This window comes from Calypte anna, chromosome 1 (assembly GCF_003957555.1).
Source record: "Calypte anna isolate BGI_N300 chromosome 1, bCalAnn1_v1.p, whole genome shotgun sequence".
NCBI classification, from domain to species: Eukaryota; Metazoa; Chordata; class Aves; order Apodiformes; family Trochilidae; genus Calypte; species Calypte anna.
The window spans coordinates 25,412,654-25,435,538 of NC_044244.1; the positions used below are offsets into that span (position 1 = coordinate 25,412,654).

Here is a 22,885-nt window from a genome sequence, read left to right on the forward strand (position 1 = left end):
AATCTATTCTGCATGATTTCTGTACTCACACACTCAGTTACACTGCAAGAAGATTGTCTCTGTGATACTTTATAGCTTTGATGAGAATCATTTATCTCAAGCACTTTGCAATATTTTTTAGACAGAATAAACACAGTCATTTGAAATCACAGTAATTGCAAGATAACTGTGCACTATAAATTAGCCAAGAAAAGAGATTTGGATTAATATCAAAGCAAAAGAACAATTTTAACATCAGATTATCTGCTTCTTGTTGGGAAAAATGTCCCAAACCCAAACTGCATAATTTAAACCATGGAAATCAACCACTCAGCCAGCAGGAAAAGGTAATTACCAGATGTTAAAATTAAATGGTCACGTAAAGTAAGAAAAAGTACACATAAAAATACAGAAAACTAACAGATAAAAAATATATATAGGTTTACATTTCAAACAAAATGAAATAAAGATGAATGAAGTATATAAAATAATGGGCACGTGAATGTGCAAGATTGTTTAATCCCTACAGCGCTGAATGAAGCATCCATTTCTCCAAAGAACCACTCTTATCAGGAGGGTGTTTCATGGAGGAGAAAGAGGCAATTGAAGCTAGGAAATGATGGATAGCAATGACCTTTCTATCTGTAAAACATGGGCATATTTTAGGTATTTAATCTTGAGAATTGGATTATTAATAATCAATTATTCATGACAATTTGAATCTATGGTAGATGTTTTTTGTTTTCTTAAATATCACATAGCTAAGGTCCTGCTTGGGAACTGGAAAGGAGATTAAATCCTCACAAGCAAATAGTGTTCAAGACTGGCATTTTCTTCCCTTCTAAACATTCCTTCCCCTACCTAACAGCACATCAATGATAACCCAGTAGCCTCTGTAAAAAATCTGACTAAATATTCTGAAAACCACCTTTATAGCCTTTTTTTATTATTTTTTTCATTTTATTTTTTTTCTTTTCTTTTAAAAGGTGAAAATACACCCAGCCTACTAGAAGGGACAAAGCCAGGCACTGTGGTAATGTGAAGCAGAAAAAAACTCCTATGGCTTCATCCCTACAGCCAGAGGTTACCCTGCTGCATGTTTGAACATTCACTCTTTCACACTTGCCAAAGGTGAGTGATAACAGAAACAGAACATCTCCATTACAGGCCTCCAGATCACACAATGATAATAAGCAGAAGGTGTTTGCAGATATTTAAAATACACTGCCAAAGAAGAAGCAGATAAAGCTATTTTAAGGCTAAGCTCTTTTGAAAAGCAGAATCCCTACAGCCTGAAATTGAAACAATATATCTGTGCATCTGTGACCAGAAAGGAATAGGTCTCAGTGCTGCTTTGAAGAATACTTGAGATGGAAAATACAGAGGTTATCCCAATTTGGGGGAACCACTATGGAAAAGAGACTCTCCCTTACTTAGGTTGTAAAATTGAAGGACACAGATACTGATGGCCACCATAAAGCATATTTAACACTCTAAAGCCATCAAATATTTGGCAGCTTTTCTGATTCTCAAATATTCAGTTAAGAAATTGTGTCTAGTTCTCCCTTTGTCTGCTACAGCTAAAGAACTGTCTTACCAAATTTCTGCTCACACCATGCTTGTCAAGGACTAGGCAAACCCGTCTTTACCCCCTTGTTAACACTAAACAGATTGAACTCCAGGAGTTTTTCCACAATACAGTATGTTTTCAACTACTCCAGTCATTCCTGAGATATTTGTGGTTCTCCCCTGACCCTCCTCCAGCAGAACACAGTATTCCAGTAACAGTTATGCAAGTGCAGTATCAATTAATGCAGAAAAGTAACACAACCATTTTCTTCTTATTTAGCTCTCTTCTGTTTATATGTCAGTACACAGTAACCTTTAGGAGCAGTGGTGCACTATATTCCTCTGTCGTGACTCTCAAGCTCTTTTCAAAACCAATTAATTTCTTGTTTGAAGCTTCCCATAAGATTAGCCATTTACCCAGGATATTATGAAAGTTTTCATTCGCAGGAGAAGGGATGCCCCAAAGGAGTTGGGGAAAGGGCTAATCTGGGAGAAATCTCATCATCTAGAGATTAAAAAAAGGAGGCTTGAGAAAAGGACTGAAAGGGCAAGGTGAACTGAAAACAGCTTACTGTGGAAAATGGGAGTGAAATTCTAGTTTATTGATGTTGCCTGGTAAACTGAGTTCACAAGTGCAAATGAGAAATCATGCATAATGAAGTCATTACAGAGTCCCTAACACTGGACTCCATTGTTGGTGTGCCAATAAAACTGACTGATTAATCTACCTCCATGTAACAGCAGGATAAAACAGCTGCAAACAAGGAGAACCTTGGAAATTAAATGCTGGAAACATTTATGAAGTGAAAACTAAGGCTAACACAAATGGAGTATGCATCAGCTGTGGTGGTGGAAAACAATCTGCATGGGGAAAAAAAACCCAAAACCTCAGTCATAGGGATAGTGGTGAACAGTTGCTAATATCCAAGAAGAATTAAATTATGCCCTGTCTAAAACAATTTAAAGAAATATTTTGAAGTAGAACAGAATGATCAAATCATTGTTTACTTCTAACTTTAAGCTTCTTTCAATATGCAATGTTTTGCAAACACTAGCAGTGAAATCAATCTGGTTGAATCACAGCCATTCTGAGCTACAACAGTTGTCATTTTAAGATTAAATACCCAAGTAATGTTTGTGATAAGCAAGCTTCTCTGTGATCTACTTTTTCTATTTTTCGAACATTAGTTTGAAAACTAAAACTAGACCAAGTTTTTAAACCTTTGCAGACTACAAGAAGTACTTGCATTTGAGCTGCACACTGTTCCTCAATTTTTTTTAAATGGAATAGACTTCTCTCCCCATAGCAAAGACCCCTCCAAAAAAGAAGAAAATAAAGCTGCTTTAATTTTACCATTTTGTTTCTTCCTTCTAGAAGACTTTGGCAGTAGGAATATTAATGGTTAAAAAATATAATAAATTTGAAACAAAGAGAAGATTGCAATTTAGCAGCTAGTCAAACATGTCTCATAAGCCACTACTATAGAAAACAGTATTAAGATTAGGAAACTTAAAAAGTTTTAGAAACTTCCAGCTTTCACCTAAAACACACCTTTGTGTGCTTTTCACAAAGGTAAACACTTCGTAACTCCTGGAGGAGCAGAATTATGCATACTGGAGCTGGGCATCATGCATACATCCCTACCTCAGAATTTTATCCTATCTTTATCCTTTTTCCTGTTACTTTTTTTTTTCAGATAACCCTCCTTTACAGAAACAGGTAACAGCATAAAACTCTCAAGACACATTCTTTCATTGCCAGGGACTTGTACAATCTGCTGCAATATCTGATATAGTTTGAAAAAGTTACCTTTTCCTCTCTCACATTCCCAGTTCAGCCACTACAAGATGTCCTTGTGAACAGATTAGAGGAAGCACAGCACCGCACTGCTGTTCTTTCCTCCATAGTTCAGGCATTCTGCTATCAAATAAATCTGATTTCCCATGGGTCTGGGAAGCCACTAGGAAGAAGGAGTGAGAAGAAGGCTGCTCCAAAAGCAGTAGATGCCACACAAACCTTCTCATGTCCTCTACAGAAGCACAAAGAAATTGCTTGTCCTGAGAGAGTTATGTCTAAAATAATGATCTTTTGGAATTAAATAAACTCTCAAACTGTGAAGGAAAATTCTTCCCTTTATAGTGCCCTAAAAATTATTTTTTAATTGTCATATAAATATCTGATATGTTAAATTCAAGACTTCCTGTAAAGGATCTAGATAACTAGCCAATAAATTAAAGATATAAGTATTTAGTGGGATTCATTTAGAAAAAGTATTAGCTAAGGTTTAAAAAGAACTTCAAATTCTAACAAAGTTCAAGAGAAATTGATTGCATAGATAAACTTAAAAAAAAAAATCACAACAAAACAAACCTAAGAGAAACAGGTAACTCCGGAGAAAAGCACCAGTTATAGAAACAGCAGGTTCAAAACCATGAATTTCCGGCACTATGTGTAGTACGTGTGCAACACAAAGACAGCCTGACCCTGAAGTGTGTGGTCAGAAAGCGATCTCAGAGAGCTGGAGCAGCACTCAGCATTTAGTCCATTTGCTCACTGAATACACCCTATAATTACAGAACAGTTTCTCATGCTGCCCCTCCCTTGAGTAACTAATGCTTAAACATTCACAGAATTTTAAAGTAGTATTAGCTCTGGCAGTTGACAGAAATTTTCGCCTCAGGAGGGTGCAATTGTGGATGATCTTTTGCACAGTGTATGATCTTCAATTCAAGACAGAATAATAGGAATAATCTTGCATCCATTTTTGTGTTTTAAAGCAAAACACATTCTAGGAATGTGAACATGTGAAAAGTAATTTAAAAAAAAAAAACAAAACACAATTCCATAGCACTTAAAGCCTAAAACCTTGTCTTACAGCATTTCTCTAGCTTTGAAAGGACTAGCTACTTCAGGATTCAAAACTCATACAAACTTACTGACCATTACTCAATGTATCTGGAAACAAATGATCTCAACTTCATTTGCCTTGCCACCTAAATGTATAACCTGAGAAATTAAAGGCAATGATAACTAGCACAGGTTGCGTAGTGTAGTTCATGAGTCTACTGAATATACAGATTCCATTAGGAATAATAAGAGAAGAATATAGCATTAAGGCTTTAAAATGTAGATGCCAATGGTGTCTACATTAGACTGCACCACTCAAGCCACACCTTTCTTTGAACCCACTGCTTGGGCATGCTGACACCAGTCATTCCGGGAAATAAATTCAGTAGAGGTGCATTACCATTGCAACACAATTGCATTTGACACACATTTAACTGAGTCAACAGGCAGTATCCCGTTACACTGTGAAAGCAAGCCTAAATGGCAGCAATTTATTCTGGAAATACTTACTTCTGATGAGGTCACCATCAGTGTGATTTCCCCAGACGGCCTGGTCTTGTACTTCTGGCTGGATACTTTGGTTACTGGAAGGCTGCTTTATGTCCTTATCTCCTGCTGCTGTATCCTCCCGGTCAGTTTTTTCTAAATCAAAAGAGATTTTAAGGTATTAGTCTTTATGTTATTTTTCTTCTGTGAAAAAAAAGGTTCTTTGAAAATTACCTATTTTTCATTGAAAAAAATCTTTTCAAATATTTCCTGAATAAAAGTAAATTTTTAGCTGCGGATGAAAGAAAAAAATGGTTTGTTCTCTCCAAGTATATACAATATGCTGGGAAATTTCCAGGGTAAGGTTACTTGAGGGGTTCTTAAGCTTATTTCACAATCTCAGGTCTTGTTTTGATGATTTTGCTAGTAAACATATGCAGATCTGCATTTTCTCAAACAAACCTAAGTTACAGCTTTCATTTTTTGCTGTCACTAACGTATTAATAGTCAAATTCACACACACAATTCTTTCTGTTCTTGATTGCTACAGGTTTTTCCTACTGGCATTCAAGGAAACAGTTCCAAATCTGGAATTACTTTGCTCATTATTCATAGTGACAGATTATCAGTTTATATCACTACTCAAGGGATCTGTAAAGCACTAAATATTTTCAGTGTTAAGTATTTTTTTAGTATATTATTTAATATTTTGCATAAATCTAAATGAGTAACTGTTGAGAAGCTTGTTGGCTCTATTTTTTTCTAACAAGAACATGTTTATAAACCACTTATCACAATATAATGATTCCATATCCCCTAGTAAAGCAATGATTCCAGCCCTGAGACACAGAAAAATCACTTATTGCTATCATGGCATATTAAAGGTTACTTTCTTTATGTAACCAACAGCAGTTTGATTTTAAATCCTAACTTTCTGCCTTTGTTATCCACCCTATTAAACTGAGGCACTGAACATTACTCAAAATAATATATGCCATATTGTATGTATAGTAGCATGTGCCTTCAAGCACTGCTGCTCCCCTTCTATTAATTTCCACCTCTGAAATGTCTGACCCAGCTACTGCCATGGTACTTATCTCTCAGCCCTTCCTCCCATCACCATTTCTTCAACAACTTGTCAATATTTCCTCAAGCCCATTCTGAGATGAACTGCTTTGCTGAGATTACTGTAAATTTCCTGAAGTGATTGGGAAGATACCCATTGACATCTATGAATTTTGCATCTTGTCCTGATGGCTTAATCTCACCTAGATACTCACTCTATCAAAAAACAAAACAAAACAAAAAATCCCAAAAACAAACAAACAAACCCAAAAACAAACCTCAAGATTCGCAGATTTTTCTCAGCTCCTTCAGCAGATCTTAGATACCAATTATTTCTACCTGCTATCTATCATATCCAAATCTGAAGTGTGATGATTTTACCAGGACAGTTAGATATTAGGTGCAAACATGTTTCAAAAGTGTTGGAAAAATGCCCTGAAATAGACTGGATGAAAATAAAATAGTGTCCAGGAAAGAGCTAATGTAAAGGCACTCTTCTTTCCACATAAGAGTACATTTAAGAGAGCTGCTTTAAGAGATGTTCATCTTCAATTACTTTATGAAATGCTGATCTTAAATTACTTTACTGCAGTAACAATGCCAAGATTACAAGAACATCTACCCAGCAGTGGTAGTTCAAAACTGCAGTTACTGTTTTCTCAAATAGGATAATATTTTGCAGAGCCCTATTATTTGATATGGTAAACAATGAATGGCTGTAAGGAAATACTAACACTAATATTATGAGGCCCTCTGTGTTCTAGATTATGCTTTTACCTAGGAAATCTGAAGTAAGTTCTCATTATTCATAGGCATTTAGTTTTCATTACCCTGCTTATTTTTTGTTAAGTATCTTTTTCTTTTATTGTTTTTACTGTGTAGGTTGTATGTGCACTTTTCATGTTTACTTTCATTATTGTGGCTGGTTATGGTAAGTAGCCAGCCAAAACCATGGAAATGACATTAATAGCTAACAAGAAAGAAGGAAGAGGCACTATTAAAAAGTAAAAAAATAACCAGTGTTATTTTGATAGGACCAAACAGTTTTGATAGGAAGTTTACAAGTAACAGTAATTGACTATATGTCCTTTAATCTATTGATGTGTGTAACAGAAACAACTCTACATGCATTTGGTATGGTACTTTGCACTCCAGAATTAGCCACTGAGGGAGCTCATCTCCTGGCAGATGCTGCTCTGAGGGGGTGGTGGGCTGACCATGGGCAGGAGCTAAGCACACATGGCCATTCCTTCATAAGCCCCCAGAGAGGTAAGGGTAGGGTAAAGAAACAGCACAAGTCAGGAAACTCATGGGTCAAGATATACTTTAATAAATGAAGGAAAGAAGAAGAAAAAACATAACAAGTGATGCAAAGACAATCACTTGCTACCTCCCACAAGTCGACCAATGCCCAAGCCACTCTCTAAGGAAATGGACACCTCCCCAAAGCCTCCTCCCCTCAGTTTTTATTGCTGAGCATGATATTATATCATGGAATACCCTTCTGGGCAACCTGAGCCACCTGTCCAGGCTGTGTCCCCACCCAGCCCCCTGCCCATCCCAAGCTCACTTGCTACGGTTGCAGAATGGGAAAAGACAAAACCTTGATACTGTGCAAGTGCTGCTCAGCAACAGCCAAACCACTGGTGTGCCAACAACCTTATTTCAGTCACAAATGCCAAACAAAGCACCAGAGGGGCTGCTGTGAAAAAAATTAGTCCACCCCAGCCAGACTTAGTACAACAGGGCATTAGGAGAAGTAATGTCTGGATCTGGACATAGACATGTACAGATTCTTCCTAGTGAATCTTCAAATAAATTTTTAACACTTCTCTGTTTTAATCAAGCTTAACCTTAAAAATTTGTATGTCATCTTTCCTTAGTATTTTAGCTTCTGTTTCTTTTAATACACCTTTTCACTCTCATGTGACTAACCTCCAAAACTGAGAGTCAAGAAGAAAAAGAGATGTTCTTTCTAACAGTCCAAATAATGGAAAAAGACTCATGTTCTGAGTCTGGCAGTGCTGGGGTAGAAATCCAATCCCTCTTCAAAACCACATAAAAAGTCTAGATCATGTCACAAAAGCTACATAGTCTTCTTACCTACCAGGGTTCTATCCCTAGACAAACCAATCTGTATGGCTGGGTTCCTTTCCTAAACTTACAGCAATCCCTGGTTTGAAGGGTTTATAGACAAAAACCCTGTGAGAGTGACACCCACATAGAGTACCCAGGGATTTATCCTTTATATGAAGGTAAACATGGGCACAAATTCTACTTCTGTAGAGATTCATGCAAGTTTACTATTTAAATAAGGAATAAATACAACATGATAGGAAAGAGATGGTTAACAGCCCAAATAATATTTATTAGAGAGAACTGGTAAGTCACTTAGTGAAAATATGTGAAATTTCAGTCACATCTCAAAAGTGTTGTTTTATGAAATAAATAAAGTGAACTCCTAACCTGACTGTAACATTAACTGCTAACTCCTGTTTTAGTAACTCCTGTTTTAGTTTGGAGTATGTGCCTCTGGTTACATGCATTTCTTTACATCATGACAAATATTATTTTACAAAACTCCAAAATAGTGTTAGCATCCTAGATCAGCAACAAAGCTACTATTACAATAGAGCCATCAAAAAAAAGACTTAAAAAATAGCCAGAGTTGTCAAGAAAGACTTATGTATAGTTCGGCAAGAAGAGTATACAAGATAACATCTCCAGATCCCTTGCAATCTTGTCTTCTATGCCTCTATAAATCAATCTAATGCATGTAAAATTCTAGGAGCTATATTTATTCTATCTTTCTCTATGAAAATGTAAAGCATATTGAGTAGACATTGAAGTAACACACAAAACTGATAGAAAGAACAAAAAAGTTGGTAATGGATGTACATTTGCAGGACACACGTCAACGAGCTCAAGTCTATGACAACCAACTTTTCTCCTCCTACTTCTTGCCCATTTGAATATTGACACTCCAGCTGCCCTCACGTGCTCTACTTCACCTCTTGAGTTTGCTCAGAATTGGGTCTTAGTGTGTTCAAACTCAGCATCAGTAACTATGTAATATTCAATCCCTCAACCAGTAAAAAAAAGAAAAAAGCTACAAGTGCCCACATTAAATGGGTTGCATGTCCTCAGAGCATGTTTGGCAGCTGATTTTTATTCATTAGATGACACATGTACCTGTATACTGACTCAGCCACCTTTTCCAAGCATGCAAACCACGCTAATGCTTGACTAGCAACAACTGGACTTGAGAAACAGGTTTAAAGTTTGTATATTGACACAGGGACATCATGGATGAAAATGGGTTAAAATCCTATCACTGCAACAAAAGAAGGCTTTGTTGGTATGACACATTTAGTTTCTGTACACCAACAATATGGTGGATCTCACCAAATGACAAGTAAATCAAAAGCAACTGCTGGGAAAGGCTTCAGGAGACCTGAGTAAATCATTATCTACAAGCAAAGAGGGACAGGCAGAAAGGACTGGCATAGTGGAGTCTTTGTAACCTCCAGAGTGAGAAACAGTCCAACATTTTTACTGTTTAAGGGTGGAGGAATGATGGAATCACAGGGCAAAGTTTGATCCAGCTTCTGGGATGTAAACATAAATCCTCAGAAGTCCTGAGTTATCCCTGATCAAAAAGAAGCAGATTTAAACAGGCATGTGCAAAGCTCCAACTACCCCAAATGGAATTTTGTATTCCAAAGCAAAGATAATTTTTTTTAAAGAAAAAAAAAAAAAAAAAAAAAAAAAAAAAAAAAAAAAAAGTGGATCAATGAGGAACAAGAGGAACAAAAAAGTTGAAGAATTTTTCCAAAAAGAAAGATAACAAAAAGGTTCTGTCTCAAGCTCAAGCCTGCGGTGGTTGGGAGGGATTAAAGAGCATGTGGCAAATATGCACTTCTAATACTTCCTTTGTTCATTAATATCACTGGCAAGGAACCACTGAGGATGCTATTTCCTACCAAAAATTCCACTGTTCTCAACAATAACACAAAGGAACAGTGATAATACCGGGTTTCACAACGCAACTATTAACAGTAACACCCACCAGCTACTTCATGAAATGCCTACAACTTTTATGCATTTCATTTAACAAGTTTATCTGTGCTATGCATGTAACAGAATGTCTATTCCAGTTCATGGTTTGCCTTAAATGATGTAATTTCATTAATAAATCATTGCACAACCTAATTAATGTTGATAATCCACAAATTATGGTGCTGGAAGCTGTCATTTAGATGTGTGATTGTTTTAAAACTAAAATAACTGATGCTTTCACTTAAATGTCTCATTGTAACTTTCAAGATCTCAAAAATACCACTGATAAAATCAGTCTCTTAAAACTAGAGAAACTCAATTGAACTTCTTGGAAAGCTGTTACACAGAATTTTCCAGGTGCAAGCTATGGAACAACTATGAATGCACTACAAGTTTGATAACCCTGGATAAATTTCAGCCACGATAAATTAAAAATTAATTCCAAGATGCCAATATGTGTTCTTTTTAAAAGTAAAGCATTAGAAAGGTGAAATACATAAGTTAAAACTTTGTTTCAAAGCTAATCACACTAATTGTCATGGAGTCAGCCATAAACTTATGACATTCATCCAACATTATTTCACATGTTTACAAAACTAGTTTCACAAATGTGCTACACAATACTCAGTGCTTATGGCTGTATTAGCAACAGCATGGGCCAATAAAAGAGTTGATTTTAAGGACACATTCCATTATAAATGTTCCAGGGGCTTTCTACTTTGGACTGTCTCTCAGATTTAATCTCAAATACTGAAGGCTTTTTAGTGGCTGGAGTGCATTAGGCACATTCCTGTAGTGCATCTTTCAAATTATTTTGTTCAAAAAGAACCCGCCCATATCACTCCCCAGGATCACTCCCCAGTGCAAACCAAAGCAGAGGCAAACAGGAGATTAGTTCAGAATTGCATTGTTGATCCAAAGGAAGACATTAGGATAGGCACACTCATTGCTAGACGCTTCTTACAAGGGGAAAAAAAAAAAAAAAAAAAAAAAAAAGTTTAAAACTTAGAGAAATCTAACTTCTGAGGGCCTGGAATGGAATTTGAGAAGAATTATTCTGATATAAAATTAGCCTATGAAGTGGAACAAAAGTATTTCAAATTTGATGCAAGACCTTTACAGTCAACTCTATGAAATACAACTCTATGACTCCCATGTGGACATGAATCACATTACTGGAACGGTATGCACGTGAAACTGAAAGCAGAACTATATTTTTATGACAAATTAGGGTTAGACACTTTATGAAAGTTTTAAGTAATTTAGTCAGTTCAATAAATGCTTCAGTACTGACAGCAACTAAACAAATTAACACATATTTACTCAACTCTTGTTAGATTGCAAGTGGGAGCACAAACACAAGGGAAGCATTTGGTAAGTTTGAGCAATCTGGGTCCAGCAGTTAACCGTTAAAATAAAAATCCATTACTCATTACACTGAGACACTGCTGGTAAAGTGCAGTAATTATGGTGATAGTAATCACTGTTGCCTCAAGAATGTCCAAACATTCCCTACAGTAAGTCTTCTGTAACCCCATCTCATCTAGCCAGCACGTTCCTTTACCACTTCTCATCATGAAAACAGTCGAGTACAGAAAACAGGAAGACATTTCAATCCCAAAAGCACGTGCTTTTTCTGCTTTTCTGAATGGAAGTATTAGTTGCCGAATATGGCTTCTTCAGACATCAAATCAGAACTGCATCTCCATCTAGCAACAGTTACATGATTTGCACACAGAAAATAGTCACTTCTGAAACTTGACTCTTAATATTTCTACTAGCCTTCTCCATTGTCCACCCCCACTGCATTTAAAAACAAAACAAAACAAAAAATTACATTGGATTTCCATGATCTAAAGTGTTCCAAGGTCTTCTAGTTGAAGTTCAACCATGTCTCTACTTCACAACAGGTTGATTATTGGTTTTGTTGTTATTATTTTCCTTCTAGATTGAGAAAGCTAAATATTATTCACTTGTTATTCTAGGTTACATTTAGTTATCAACAAGCAAATGTAAAAGCTTTCCACATAATTGATAGACATCCTATATTTTCCAGATATATCCCTATGTTGATTGAATTTCTCTCTTGTATTCCACGGTTTATTCAAATGCAGATTTCATGAACAAAAGTCTACCCATAGTCCAGGTAATAAACACATGATCTGTATGATCTCTAATGTATGAACATTTTCCTTAAAACAGAGAAGCTCATGGATACTAATTATCATGTTCCTTATTTGGGGACAGTCAAATCAAAGTGGTCTGTCTGCATTACACAGCACACTGGTAGAATTACTCATAGTTTGATTCCAAGGCCTGTGGACCTACAGGAGAAGAGTCACAACATAACCAGGATCTTGAACAAGGATGCATGAACAGAGCTATACTTGTGGAAGGAAGTGGCAAAAATGAATTAACTAGATGTTTGCAGAAATTAAGTTCAACTTTTCATCCTATAGTCTGTACCTTCAAGTAGCAAGCTCCCTTGGCACAGATAATTATTTATAGACTTACACTGAGTACTGATATTGCCACAAAAGAAGACCCTATGATATCCTTCACCCTCTCACTGTGAAGGAGCAAAGTCCAATAATCTCACTTTCATGTATTATTTTAAAAATGCTGTTACAAGAAAGAACAGTGATGGGAGAGAGGCTGAAAAAGAACGCTGGTTAAAGTAACACAGAATATTTTCTTTTAATATTTTTAAAAAGCCAGAGCACTCTACATCTGTAGGCCAAACAATGCCTCAACCCACAGTTTTCACTATGTCCACAACAGGTGTGTATCCCTGCAGCCTTCCTAAGCTTTGTTACTTCTGTCTGGTTTTTATATATGTTGTGGGATAGCTATTTGTTGAATATTTAGAATTCACCTGAAGTTCCTCTTCCTTTCACGAAAAATGCAATTTGGCTTTATCATCTGAATGTATATGGTAGCAAGGTAAAAGAGCATTTTGAATTTTTTATGATACATCACAGAACTACAGAAGAGAAGTTTCTTCTTAGGATATATGGCATCTATACGAGTTAGACAAATATAGAAATCATATTAAAGTATACTGTTGCTTAATAAAAATACCTCCACACTAGACTGTACTTAATAGTTTATTCTACATACAAGATAAGCCTTTTTTTTCTTCCTGATTGAGGAACATTTACTAATAAATGGACAGAGATTTCTAGTATCTCACTGTAAATATATGGAGTCATCACATAAATATGATGAGGTCTGTGATTCTATGAGGTCATTCTAACTTAAGTCCTAATTATTTCAAATTTTTGCAGATTTTTCCAAATATCTCTAACCTATTTTCAGAAATCATATTAATTTCAACCACAGCTTTCAAAACTGTTGCCAAATTCTGGAGAAGTCAGTGTCCTTTTGGATGTCCTGAAAGAGTAGGGGGTGTTGAAAGCCCCTGACATATCATCTTAGATCTTCAGTCCTGGAATATCTGGACTACCTTACCCTGTAACTACACACTGCAAAGCTGACAACAGAAATGCTGGAATATAGACTGGAAATGTTATGAACTCACCTCTTCCTCTTTCCACCCCCATTTCCCCAACAGACTTAGGCTAGAAAAAAGCAACAAATATCCACAGTTATCCTTAAACCTATGTTCATTAAGATGCAAATTATGCATTTGAATTCCAAATTATGTGAAAAAAACAGTCTTGTCTCTCTGTGAACTATACATATGCTTCAAAATTGGAGCATGTGCCTTGAAAGGTGTGGTCAGGGAGCAAACCTGAATCAGTATGGTATAATTGTTTGTACCTTACTGATCCCTAAGAAAGGAGCTTTATAATCCTCCACCTCAACAGCTGTGAGCTGTAATTGTGACATTCAGACTTTCCGCACATAACTGGTATGTGGACATATCAGTATGTTTCCCTACTTTAATAAAAAGAGCAGGTATTGAAAATTCTACAAAATGGAATCACTTAAGACCTTATCTCAAGGTGAAAACTCAATTTAAAGTCGCACTTTAGGAATAAGACCACTTTCCAAGCTATCTGGATCACTAACTTAGAACTTGAGTATCTTTGATGTATGGCCTACATGCAGAATTTAACCAGAATAGCCACTTGATCACATGACAGTTAAAAGCAACACATGGAAAATAAACATGTATCACAGATACTGATGTTCTGGCAAAAACATTAGTCTAACAGCTCAGTTCTGCATGCTTGAACTTCTGTATCTAATCTCTTTTTTAAAATTATTTTTTACTGTTTAGAAGTTATGAGTCACTCTCTATGACCAAAAAACCAAGTCAACAATAAGATAAGTATAAGCCAACTTAATATGTCTTCCTGCCAGAACATTTTTTACTTAGATACGGATACTTTCTGGTTTCTCAAATGAGTCTTCAACTTTGATTTCACATAGCTATTGATTTTCCAAGTTATGAAAACAAGACTGCATGTTTAATCCACAGTTGCACAACTGTGTTACAGGGCTCTGCTCCACTTAACCAGTTATGAATAAAGTTACAAGGAACTTTTTGAACAAGGATATATGCCTGCTCTTTAGAGACTTCTTAAACTCCTGCCAGAGTTCCGGAAAACAAAGCTGTAATTGTAAAAGAAAACAAAATAATTAAGTCTCATCTTCACAAACCAGGACTCAGGGGGCAAACATACTTCCTTGATTTGAGGATAACCTGCAATACATCTTGTCAAACTCCACTATCTGAAAGTGACCAGAACAGCAATGTATTTCATAAAAATGCAAGTAAGGCAACTTAAAGGTTGTCTCTTTAAGATGAATGTACTAATAAACAGCCTTTTAAACAGCTGATACAAATGAAATTTATGATCTCAGAAACTGATTTTAGCTGCAGGATCACACAGTAACTAGCCTGAGAAAAAAACAGCAGTGACCTCCAACCTGAATCATGCTCCTTCTTCTGTATCAACTTTTCTCAACTTACTGCAACATCTGAAAGGAGAGCTTCTAAACACAAAGCTGAGAAACTTTAAAGTAATTTTTAAGGAGCAGCATGTGCCCCTGAATAACTGCAGTTTTTTCAAGTACTGAAAACTGCTGCTGCTATCAGTGCTTTTTTTTTTTTTTTTTTCCCCCATTTTCTGTTCAAGAATATCAGCTTAAAACCATAAAAAGGTGGAAATGCAAGTGTTACAGAGATACGCCAAAGAGGGAAGGTCGGGGGAGGGAAAAGAGAAGAGGGGTTAAAACCCACAAAACAAATCAGTAAATGTATCATTCAAATAAAAGGCGCAACAATTACAGCGAAACTTTAAAGCAACTTACCTCGAGGGAGAGAGATCAAAGAACTGTTTTCAGTCGGAGCTTGCTCTGGCCCTCCAGGCCCCGGAGGAAGAGGTTCTCTCACTTGGGACATCTGCCAGCTCTCTCACCGAGTAATAAAGAGTCTGCACCCCCCTCCAACAAAACTAACACGCGACCCTGAAGGAACAAGCAAATGAAAGGGCTCGTTAATGTATTTTATGCAGAAAACTCACTGCTCGGGGGCTAGGATTGAGAAGGGACAGCGATGAAGCGCAGCAACTTCGCGGCGCGGCACCAGGCGCGATTCCCGCCCCCCGCCGCGAGCACCCGCGGGGCCGGGGGGCGGCGGCCGCGGGGCGGGGGCGGCTGCGGGCCGGGAGCCGGTCGGCCGCGGGGGGCGCCTGGGGGACCGGGGGCCACGTCCGCCGTGGCAGGGCCGGCCGGCAGCTCGGCGCGCCCTACCTCCGCATTTCCTCTCGCTCCGCCGCGGCTCCCGGCCCTTCTCCGCGCCCTCGCCTCTCCGTTTCCCCCAGCGGCCGCCGCCTCTCCCGCTGCCCGCCCCGCGCCCGCCAGCCTTCCCCCCGGGCAGGGGTGCGCAGCCTGTGGCACTCACACCCGCCGTCCCCCCGCCGCAACAGTCACTCCTTCTCCATCATTTCCGGACAATGAAACATCCCGCTCCGGCTGGCGACGGCCGCGTGTAGCGGGAGGAGCCATTATTGCTCCTGAAGCTCGATGAGTCGCTGGTCTCTTCCAGGACTCCAAGCCACCACACAGCGCTTCCAGGGTAGAAGTGTAGTGGGTAGAGCCTTTCTTGCTCCAGTGGCTCGATGAGCTGCTGGCCTCTCCATGCCTCGTACCAGAGTGAGCTTGGGTCTGCCCTGTGGGTGTGTGTCCCACCTTTATTGGCCCCCTGGCTTTGCTCATGCCCAGTAGGGGCCTGTGCTAATCAGGCACAGGTGGACTCACACCCACTCACTGGCAACTCAAGGCACCTGGTTTATCTCATCTCTCTACATTTCCCCCTTTTTTTTTTTTTTTTTTTTTTTTTTTCTTAAAGCTTTCCCGGTTTGCCCTAGTTTACAGACATTTTAACAAACATACAGGATTTTTGCCATACAGGATTTTTCTTCAGGCCCCGCAAGACACTCAACTAAGAGCATTGAGGGGGCCCCGAGTACAATACAGGATTTTTGCCATAGGATTTTAACTTATGGGATTTTTACCCTTTACAAAAATACACTTATAACTTATGGGATTTTAACCCTAGCTTAGGCAAAAATACAACTTATGGGATTTTAACCCCAGCTTAGGAAACATACATGGGATTTTAACCCTAGCTTAGACATTTTAACAACAAACATACAGACATTTTAACAAACATACATGGGATTTTAACCCTAGCTTTTACAAACATTTTTAACAAACATAGGCAACCGAATGTCAGCCCAGGCACTCTTTCACAAAGTCTCTACCTTTTATTCTTCTCCCTCCTGTTTCTGCTCTTCTCTTGGTTTCCCTCTGCTCAGGGGCCTCCAAAGAGATTTTCTGGTTCCTCCGTGGGATTCCATCCCTGCTCAGGGGTTCATGGGTTTCATACCCTGGGATTCCATATGGGTTTCTGGTTCCTCCGTGGGATTCCATACCCTGGAATTCCCCCCTCCTGGCTTCAAAGACAGAACCCTTATTTTGGCTTCCCTCTGTTCAGGGGTTCCCAATCCAAAGAGCTTGCTGATCATCAGGGAGAATGTTCTTGTCTAGGGCTGATCCTGAGGCCTCGGGGTTTAGCCCATTCCTGGACAATGTCCTAGGGCTGTTCCTGAGGCCTCGGGGTTTACCCCTTCTTGCCTGCTCCTGGGGCTTCTTGTCCAGAGAGCTTGTTGATACAGGGAGAATATTCTTGTTGCCAGCTCTTCACAAGTTGCTTCTTAAGTTGTCTGTATGCTGCCCGCATTCTCCACCAAATGTAGCGGGAGGAGCCATTATTGCTCCTGAAGCTCGATGAGTCGCTGGTCTCTTCCAGGACTCCAAGCCACCACACAGCGCTTCCAGGGTAGAAGTGTAGTGGGTAGAGCCTTTCTTGCTCCAGTGGCTCGATGAGCTGCTGGCCTCTCCATGCCTCGTACCAGAGTGAGCTTGGGTCTGCCCTGTGGGTGTGTGTCCCACCTTTATTGGCCCCCTGGCTTTGCTCATGCCCAGTAGGGGCCTGTGCTAATCAGGCACAGGTGGACTCACACCCACTCACTGGCAACTCAAGGCACCTGGTTTATCTCATCTCTCTACAGCCGCGGCTCGGGGCGGCGGCTTTGCGCGTCCTGCTGCCCGCCAGCGACCGGCCCCCGGGCTGGACCGGGTTGGGCTGGGCTGGACTGGGCTGCGTGGGGACGGGACCGTCGGGGCGCCTCGTTGCGCGCCCTCCCACCCCCCGCAGCCTCCAGCCACAGAAATTTCCCCAGGAGGCCAAAACCCGTCAAGCAGAAATAGGGGGGGGGAAAAAGCAAAGCAAAACAAAACAAAAAACCCGACAAAACTGAAAGGGAGGCTTTCATGCCTGGGCAGGGTTTGCAGCTGTAGCGCTTGGCAGCGGTGCAGGGGCACTTTTAGTGGTGCAGCCGCTGGCTCAGAAGTTGTCTGCTGCGGTTATTGTTGCCGTCAACCAGTTGCGCCTCAGCAGCAACCAGGCAGACACGTGAAATGCCGCAGGCCTCCACGTTATCCCCCGGCCCGTCCACCCCTCCCAGAGACCGGTTCTAACACAACCTACCCCTCCCGGGTACCTCAGCTGCAGGTGCGTCTACAAAAAGAGCTTCAAAGTGGGCACACAAAAATATTCAAAAGGGACACGAACGGTAGACCAAGCATTTTTCAAAAGTTAAATCCCAAACTACTGCCTCCACTGTCCCCTGCCAAGCGGTGCTGCCTCTGCTCTCACTGTAGGAAATAAATTTCATTCCCACGGCACAGATTGACTTGATCGTCAGCCTCAAATTCTGCTCTTGGCCACACCATGGAGTGCTGAGGGGTGTGCTGGTGTCCATGAGCTGCATGCCTTTACCTCACTTATGCTACCACAGTATATACCACCTTTCTGGAACAAAGTTTGTCCACGTTTAAGCTGTGGTTTCCTTAAAACTTCCAAGGATTTTTTTTTTATTACGGTTTATTAGATACACCATACTAATATGTCTCATTGAAGTTTACAGACAGGTATCTTTGGAAGACAAAATAGCCAAGTTATTTTCTATCTGCATCCTAACATGAGCGACTATAAATGATGGATATTTCTTTTGAAGTGCTAAGGAATACTCTCAGGTATTAGAAGTTCACTTCTTAAAGTTCAGCATTTCCTTGCAATGCTTAAAAATCAACCAGGACAGAGTATAAGTACTTGAGCTGGAGACAGTTCTGTGTGAGACTCCACATACTTCAGAGCCTCCTTATATTTCAGAAGTCATCAATAATTTTGCATCACTTTATACAGGTATTACTGGCCCTTATTGGAGCAACTGAGAACAGTGGGGTGAAAGCTCCATACGCTTTTCTCTGATAAATACCATAATTTTTAAGTATTTCAGCATGTTCCTTGGTACAATATAATCTTTCTTTAAACTTTCTCATGACAAAATAAAAAATAATGTTTTATGTGAGGAAGAAGCTATGTAAAAAATTCATTCTGGGCACACAAAATTATTACTGTACTGCATAATAATAATAATATTTGCCTTGATATCTACGCTTCACATCTATGAAAACATTGCATAACTTTCCATAATGCCTTCTATCCTTGCTGTCCTGGGGGCAGAGCGATTGAGACATAAGGTAGAATGACTTACCTCAAACTCCCAAGTGAGTCAGTAGCAGAAGAGAGTTTATGACTCATACTCAACATACAAGCTTGTGTTTTTCTCTCTGAAACTGGAAACATAGCAGCAAACAGTGGGAGGAGCAACAATTTAGCCAACCACACCCTGCTTTCAAAATATTTCATTGGATAATAAATGTCTATGAAGAGCAGATACCATCCGGGGTTTCTGTTTGGTGGGATTTTTTTTTAACCTTATCTTTGAAACCCACATGGTAAACTCCAGGGCGTTCAGTTTATCTTCTTAAAAAAAAAAGGTTGGGATGAGGTCACCCTGCAAAAGTTCCACTGTGTAACAGCTTACATAGAGTTTAAAGTAAAGGAATAGAAGGGGGTCTTCAACAGATACTGCTAAATTGCAGATGGTGCAGTGGGAGATAAACTGAAGCAAAATCAAATTTAAAAATAGGATAAGAGAATTTGGTATGCAAAACACACAATACACTGGAATGGCACATTAAAAATATTGTGCAACACATGGTAGATGACAGACCAAAGACTGATTGTAAAAAGATAGGTCCAGATGTGGTCACTGTTGATGAGATACCACAGATAGGAAAAGTTCATTGGCATGAACCAACCATGTAGCACTTCCTGAGAGTAAAACTTGTTCTAACAAATAGGCAACTAATCTAAAATAACTATTTTGTTACTTTTCTTTAAAATATGTATCATTCTAAACTATTCTGGAGAATTCTCAGGAAGTGGGCAGTTCTGACATTAACATCAGCAGTGGTTCGAGGAGGCTATGAACACCAGATATGTATCTTACCACATAGCAATAAAGTTACAGGCTGTTGCACATATATACTCCAATATACTCTTCCATTACTAGATCATAAAATCCAGATAAGGTCTATTTCTTCAAACTCCCTTTTTCTCTCTTCTTCCCTTTCCTGTTCTGTTTTCCTTCCCTTTTTAGTTCTCTGTAACCACTACCCAGTGATAGTTTAAAATTGCCTTTGAGACACAGGGGTGATGTGAGAGTCTGCTGACTTATTTTTGCCTCAAAAACTCGAGTTGTATTTCTAGCTTGAATTTTCCATGGCAAACTTTTAGTCTTTGAGGTTTTTGAGTATCAGATAGTTTCTTGGGAAGAAGGTTTTGGAGAGCAAATTTGCTCATTTCAGCAACGCTGTAGAAAAAGTCTATATAATTCTTCAAATAATAATTAAAAAACTAAAATATTACTGCTTACACAGCAAAGAGAATTTATCGATGAATGTTGGTTATGGATCATTTCAGGTGTGAGCTTGCAGATTTTCTCCCCTTTCTGACACTTACTTTTCCCTCCCAAATGATGTTGTCTTCCTCCTTTCAGCAGGAACAGCAGAAACTGGAAAAATTTAATGCCCGAAGTCACTGAAATGTTTCTGAAAGATTAACAATAATATTTAGTAAATAATTTTGTGGTTGTCTGCTTGTACCTTAGTACCTGTGAGTTTGAGTTATCCTTTTGCTATGTTCAAGAACATGATTTTCAACTATGTAATACACATTTTGATATACATGCATTACTCTGAACATCATAGCTCTTTTCTTAGTCTTAGGGTCATGGCAGGACCTCTATCCCCAATATCTTATAGTGCAGCAACATTTAAATGTTGTGAGACTCCACACACTTCAGGGCCTCTTATATTTCAGAAGTCATCAATAATTTTGCATCACTTTATACTGTTATTATTGGCCATTACTGGTGCAACAGAGAACAGTGTGGTGAAAGCTTCATACACTGTTGTAGTTAAAAGGGTTAAAGAAAAGATTTGGTGTTAAAGACAGATTATATTATAAAATTAAAATATTGCAAATTAAAAAATTAAATTATTACAAGTAAAAATTAGCAAATGTTAGTTTTGGGCTTTTTTTTAAATTTATTTTAGCTCAAATGTAGAAATGCATGCAGTGTAAGTATATATATGTATATATGAATAAAAGGACAGTAAGATGGAATTTAAGGGTCACTACTGTGCCTGGTTTGGAGTACTTTTGGTTTCTTGTGTACATGATAGTTTGTATCTTACCCCTCTCTACAACATCCTGTTTAAAGCCATGTACCTTGTCAGGTGACTGAACAGAGCTGGAGGCAGCTACGTTATAGATGAAGATTTGTGATATATGAAACACATCCACTGAAGTGCTGCTGGGTGACTGACAGCGTCTTAGACATCAGCTGGTTCCAATAAGGCACCCACCCCTTCTAGTCCAAGGAAATTCAACTCCATAGAGCACAAACACATAAACAAATAAACAACAGATTGATTACAATGCAATTAGAGACATGCAGATTTTAAACCTTCTCTAACCAGAAACAGAATCAAGAAATGCATTTTCTTTTAGAGAAGCAACAGGTTCCTGTAATGATTAACATTACCCTGGCAGCAAGAAGTCTTTCTTCCATAAGTGATTCTTCTCCAGGTTTGATGGTTTTCTCCCACAGAAAGGACTCCACAGTGAGAAGAAAAGGAATATGAGACATAGTGACTGTTCTGTGCTGTGCTGGATCAAGCTGGCAACTGAAAATTAAACTCAGAGTAAACAAGAATTTAAAATATGAAAAGGCAGTTTTATTCATTTTATTTTTCTGTATATAGTAAATACAATGGTATAAGAAATATAGAATCATAGAATTCATAGAATCATAGAATGGTAGGGTTGGTAAGGACCTTAAAGATAATCTTTTTCCAACCCCCTTCATGAGCAGGGACACCTTCCAGAAAACTATATTTTGTTTCTGTGAATATTTTCTGGCACAGATGACAAATATTTAATTAAATTGATAAATTATGATGTAAAGAAAAAATAGAATATGTGATTAATTATTTCTGATGTTATTCCAGTGAAGTCCGAGGAGTTACATGAAGATGAATTCAGCTCAACAAGCTTTATACTACTTACTTAAAACACAACCTATGGCATGGTTTATGGTAGTTTCAGCTATTCTTTAGCAAGCTCAAGCAAGTAGCTCACTCAAGCAGGTAATAGATCTCACGTGAAAAAGTAACAGATCATATATTGAGACATGCAAAATGACGTTTCATCACAACAAAATGCCAACTAGCAATTCATTACATTCCTACAAGAAGAAATATTCAGCATTCAATTACAACTAAGTGTGCTGTTATTACAACAGTTTATTTATTTGCATATACTCCAGTTATTCAGCTTTTCCCTTTGCAGTTAATATTGTACATTAATAAAAAGACTTATTTAAGACTTCTAAAGAAACTTGAAATTCAGCAAAAATTATTGCTTCATTTTTTACTGTTTTTTTTACTACAATCAGAATTATTTGGAACTTGTCTTGACATTAAAGTTCATCCCAGCAAAGACAAATGATGGACAAAAGCATCTTGGTCAGGAATTTTAAGGGCATGTTAATTAAAAACTATGGCTAACTGAACACAGAATATTGTAACCTGAACAACATAAAGAGTTAGTGAATTTAGAATAACAAAATGAATTTACCTGAAGCACTTAGTCATAATAATCCATGAGGCTGCACTCACAGCAAGTAGAAAAAACCCCAATCCAAGTAGTTCAATAGCTTTTCAGTTTAACAAGGCTGCTTTTGCTTCTGCAACCTGAGCAGTATCTGATTCTGGCATTGTTCTACATTAGTATTTTATGCACATTCCTTACAATTGTGAGTATTCATGAAATTTACATTGCCTTTTCTCAGCAGTATCAAACTAATTGCCAATATCAAATGATGCTTGCAAAAATAGCATATTTACAGTTCCACCAAAATAAAAATG

The 22,885-nt window shown here is 38.5% G+C and overlaps 1 protein-coding gene across 3 annotated transcripts in view; it reads right to left on the bottom strand.

Moving 5' to 3' along the window:
• Window positions 1-19,174, bottom strand: part of MDFIC (MyoD family inhibitor domain containing) — a 51,410-nt gene extending 32,236 nt beyond the window's left edge. The window contains exons 1-3 of one of the 3 annotated variants that reach the window (XM_030445994.1): window positions 19,102-19,174; window positions 15,290-15,445; window positions 4,907-5,038 (exon numbers count right to left, since the gene is read on the bottom strand). In XM_030445994.1, coding sequence (XP_030301854.1) covers window positions 4,907-5,038; window positions 15,290-15,380 — 223 coding nt within the window. In that variant the 5' untranslated portion in view covers window positions 15,381-15,445; window positions 19,102-19,174. Of the gene's footprint in view, window positions 1-4,906; window positions 5,039-15,289; window positions 15,446-15,730; window positions 15,821-15,881; window positions 15,962-19,101 lie in introns of those variants that run through there. The other 2 variants (XM_030446002.1, XM_030445984.1) reach the window with 2 other exon arrangements.
• Between the last annotated feature and the right edge of the window lie 3,711 nt (window positions 19,175-22,885).